The sequence below is a fragment of the Euprymna scolopes genome, chromosome 35 (genome assembly GCF_053919585.1).
Source record: "Euprymna scolopes isolate OS-2025 chromosome 35, ASM5391958v1, whole genome shotgun sequence".
NCBI classification, from domain to species: Eukaryota; Metazoa; Mollusca; class Cephalopoda; order Sepiida; family Sepiolidae; genus Euprymna; species Euprymna scolopes.
Window position 1 is genome coordinate 76476846 of NC_136516.1, and position 5000 is coordinate 76481845.

At 34.0% G+C, this 5000-nt stretch overlaps 1 protein-coding gene across 1 annotated transcript in view; it reads right to left on the reverse strand.

Moving 5' to 3' along the window:
* Window positions 1-5000, reverse strand: part of LOC145259956 (unconventional myosin-Ia-like) — a 1146131-nt gene that overhangs the window by 164666 nt on the left and 976465 nt on the right. The window contains exons 13-14 of the mRNA XM_080117933.1: window positions 4846-4932; window positions 1438-1503 (exon numbers count right to left, since the gene is read on the reverse strand). Of these exons, the coding sequence (XP_079974059.1) occupies window positions 1438-1503; window positions 4846-4932 (153 nt within the window). The remainder of the gene's footprint in view (window positions 1-1437; window positions 1504-4845; window positions 4933-5000) is intronic.

The window sequence follows — 5000 nt, forward strand, 5'->3', positions numbered from 1 at the left end:
TTAAGGGGACGGCTCAACAAAAACTTGTTCACTGGATTTGAAGACAACCACATTGTAATTCAGCTGGAAAACAGACCAGTGGCACAGGTGGGCAGTTCTAGGAAAGAAGATTAGTTCATTGAATCTATGTTTAGACTAAGGTACTAAGCTGGGGAAAATGTTGATAATGGTTGTAGTTAGACGAGTGATTTTTCTAAACGTTTCGGAAGGAGGGGGCCATAAATTGGAGCTCAGATGAGTAGTTGGCATGAAAATAACAATAGAGCAGAGACAGATTAGCAACATCTCTTCTGTGGGGAAAGCGGTTGCAGGGAAGAAAAAGATTTTAACAAGTACCCCAAAATAAAACAAATAATTGTATTATTGTAATAATTCAGTCAATCACCGTTCATGTGGTCACAAAGAGTCAGCCAATTGCCATTCAATTGGTCACATTAAGCAGTCAGTCACCGTTCATCTGACTAAATAGAGGCAGTGAATCGCCATGTATTTAGCCATATAGAGACAACCAATCATTGTTCATTTAGCCACAAGGAAACCACCAATCGCCATGTATCTTGGGGAATAACAAAAACTCACAGGGAACAAGGTCTGGACTATAAGGAGGGTGGGGAACTTTCTTGATGTCCATCTTGGTCAAATAGTCTGTGGTAAGGATTGAACACCCTTGAAACAAACTTCACACAAATCTTCCGCATCTAAAGTTCCTTATAAATATGTGTACAGTTCCCACACTGACATCAAACTGTGCACTTATTGTCTCTATAGACACACGGCGGTTCTTATACATGAAATTCGTTATTTAGCCAATCAACTCTAGTGTTCTGACTTTCTTACTCCTGCCACACCTCTTATCTCTCACAGACTCCCTGCCTTAAGTGAATCTCTTATACCACTGGAAAACTGATGCTCGATTCATGCAAGATGGCCCCCAAAATCTGAAGCATTTCATACGTTTCTGTAGCATCCTACCAAGTTTAAAACAGAATTTTATTGCATATAGTTCTTCCAAAGTGTCTTCACTTCCAGATTGCATTTTTGAAATTCCTCAGCTCTGACAACTGGGCTTTAGTAGGGTGTATTCCGATTCCTGTTGTAGCTGTTCACTTGAACCTGAAAATTGGTAAGTGTATAAGATGTATGTATATTCAATTTTTCTAACTTTCAAGCAAAAACAAGACTGGAAACTTATTTAAGGCACCTTGTAATACTGCTGGTCTCAAGTAAAAATCAGAAAAGGATTATTTATCATGTCTAATTGTTGGTACTGCTTTATAATTTACACATTCAGTTTTGTCTTTGTTTTGGCCTGTTATGTTATTGTAATTGAATTGTATTATATTCTATTGAACCGAATCTGTTTTATCGCACAGACTTAGATGCCATAAATTTCATACTGAATGAATCAAAAATGGAAAGAAAAATATTATTTCTCACCTCGAAAACCTCAAAGCCATAAATATCAAGCACGCCCATCACTTTGGTCTTCGTTTTCTTTTTTACCTATAAAGTATAAAAAATATTTAACAATAACTTTACAAAATGGAAAATATTTACAAATATTCTTTTAAAAATAAAAAATAACGAATATTTTTCAAATGCATTTAATTCTCATGTTTATCAATCAAAATTCTGTTTCCAACTTAAGCATTTCTAATACTCAACCAAAAAACATATAAATTTCCGATGGTCAACCATTAGAAATGTATAAATATCCAATACTCAATTAAAATAAATGTATAAATTTCCCACCAAGAGAGATGTATTAATTTCCAATAGTCAACCAAGAAAAATGTATAAATTTCCAACGGTCAATCAAGATAGATGTAAAAAATTCCAATGGTAAACCAAGATAGATATAGAAATTTCTGATGGTCAACCAAAGAAAATATATAAATTTCTGATGGTAAACGTAGATGTATAAATTTCCGATGGACAACCAGGAGGAACGTATAAATTTCCAATGGTCAACCAGGATATATATATGTATATATATATATATATATATATATATATTTCTGATGGTCAACCAAGATAGATATACAAATTTCTGATGATCAACCAAAAGGAACATATAAATTTCCAATGGTCAACCAAGATAGATATTTAAATTTTTTGTGGTCAACCCCTCAAAAAGCATATAAATTTCCAATGGTCAACCATGATAGTTGCATAAATTTTTGATAGTCAAACAAGATAGCTGTATAAATTTCCAATGGTCAATCAAGATAGATGTATAATGCTTGGTCAACGAAGAGGAATGTATAAATTTCCAAAGGTTAACACAGATAGATATATAAATTTCCAATGGTCAACTAAGATAGGTGTATAAATTTCCATAGGTCACCTAAGATAGGTGCATTAATTTCCAATGGTCAACCAATATAGATGTATAAGTTTCTAATGGTCAAACAAGATAGATGTATAAATTTCCGATGGTTAAACAAAAGGAACGTATAAAGTCTGATAGTCAACCAAGATAGATGTATAACTTTAAGATGGTCAACCAAGAGAAATGTATAAATTTTGGTAGTCAATCAAGATATATGTATAAATTTCTGGTGGTCACTCAAGATGAAACGTATAAATTTCTAATGGTCAATTAAGAGAGAAATTAATGTCGGATATAAGTTTATGATTTTTAACAAAGAGAGATGTATAAATTTTCAATAATCAATTTAGATCAGCGTCCAAGATTCTGAGAATTAAACAAGAAGGGTATATAAATTTTCACTCGTCAATTAGGGGGAACATATAAATTTTTGACGGTTAATCAAGATGTATAACCTAATAATTTAGAATGTAGGGCATGTATTAGGTTGAGAAGAAAATTTGTGCAGAATTTTTAATATTCATTTCAAATGATGTATTTTCAAATAAGTTTTTGCTATAATACCTTTACTTTATATATTATTTTTAAAGAGCGTTTATCTAAGCATTTACATTACAATCATTTTAAAACATTGTCTTCTTTTCAAAACATTGAATACAATAAGGATAAAAGCAAATTCACACAATTTTCTTATTTTAATTCAAGCTAGGCCGAAAAGCTGCTGAAACAGCTTGTGATATCAATGATGCATTTGGCCCAGGAACTACTACTGAACGCACAGCACAGTTGTGATTTAAGAAATTTTGTGGTGACAACGAGTCTTGAAGATGTTGACAATGATCAATTAAGAGCCTTAGTTGAAGTCAGTCCACGCATAAAAAAACATGCTTCCTAATTAGATGTAACCTATACAACTATTTCCAACCATGAATTAGATGTAACGTATACGACTATTTCCAACCACTTAGGAAGACAAAACAACTTGATAAATGGGTACCTCACAAATTAAACGATAACCAAAAGAAATGCTGTTATGAAGTGTCATCTCTTCCCTTCTTTTATGCAACAAGAACGACCTGTTTCTCGATCGTATTGTGACTTGCGATGAAAAGTGGGTTCTTCACAACAACCAGCGATACTCAGCCCAGTGGTTAGATGCCGAAAAAGCTCCACAACACTCCCGAAAGCCAGAGTTGCACCAAAAGAAGGTCATGCTTACTGTTTGGTGATCTGCGACCGGTCTCATCCATTACAGTTTTTTGAATGCAAGCGAAACTATTACGGCGGTGAAGTACTGTCAACAAATGGATGAAATGCATCAGAAACTTTGACGACAGCCCCCAATATTAATCAACAGAAAAGGCCCAATTCTCCTCAATGACAATGTCCACCGCATGTTGCTAAACTGACCCTGCAGAAGTTGAACGAATTGGGCTATGAAACTCTGCTTCATCCTCCATACTCTCCAGACCTCTCACCTACTGACTACGATTTTTAAGCATTTCGATAACTGTCTATGTGAGAAATGCTTAAGAAACCTAAGCGATATCAAAAACGCCATCACCGACTTCATCGTCACCAGAACACAAAATTTTTCTGTTACTGACATAAATACAATTGTTTTGCGTTGGCAAAAATGTTTTGATTCTGATGATGCTTATTTCGAGCAATAAACTTTTGTGTGAGCCGAGATATGTTCATCTGAATTTAAAAGTTAAAAGCAATATTGTCTACCTAATAAATTTTCAATAGTCAATCCAGACTGATGGATAACTTCATGATCAACTAAAAGAGATTTAAATGTATGATAAAGCAAGTTGGATGCATAAACTTTCGATGGTCAACCAAGAGGGATGTATAAATTCCTGACACTTAATCAGGAGGGACATAGATTTTAAATGATCACCAGAGAACCATATAAATTTCCAATGGTCACCAGAGAACTGTATAAACTTCTAATGGTCACCAGAAAACCGTATAAATTTCCAATGATCACCAGAGAACCATATAAATTTCCAATGATCATCAGAGAACCATATAAATTTCCAATGATCATCAGAGAACCATATAAATTTCCAATGGTCACCAGAGAACCGTATAAATTTCCAATGGTCACCAGAAAACCGTATGAATTTCCAATGGTCACCAGAAAACCGTATGAATTTCCAATGATCATCAGAGAATCATATAAATTTCCAATGATCACCAAAGAACCGTATAAATTTCCAATGGTCACCAGAAAACCGTATAAATTTTCAATGGTCACCAGAAAACCATATAAATTTCCAATGGTCACCAGAAAACCATATAAATTTCCAATGATCACCAGAAAACCGTATAAATTTCCAATGATCATCAGAGAACCATATAAATTTCCAATGATCACCAGAGAACGGTATAAATTTCCAAAGGTCACCAGAGGGAAATATAGATCTCAAATGATTTTCGAAGACACATATAAATGATCAGCAAAAAGGCATATTTTTCGAAGAATTTATAACGATAAAACTTACCCGAATTCCATCATTTATTCTTTGGACAAGCCATGAGAACATCCGGCTGTATATGGCTTTACATAAAGCATCCCTGGCATAGGCAGCCTATATTAAAAAAGAGAAAACGGATCAAATCAATTACTATGGATTAAACACAAAGCAGGGGTGGATGT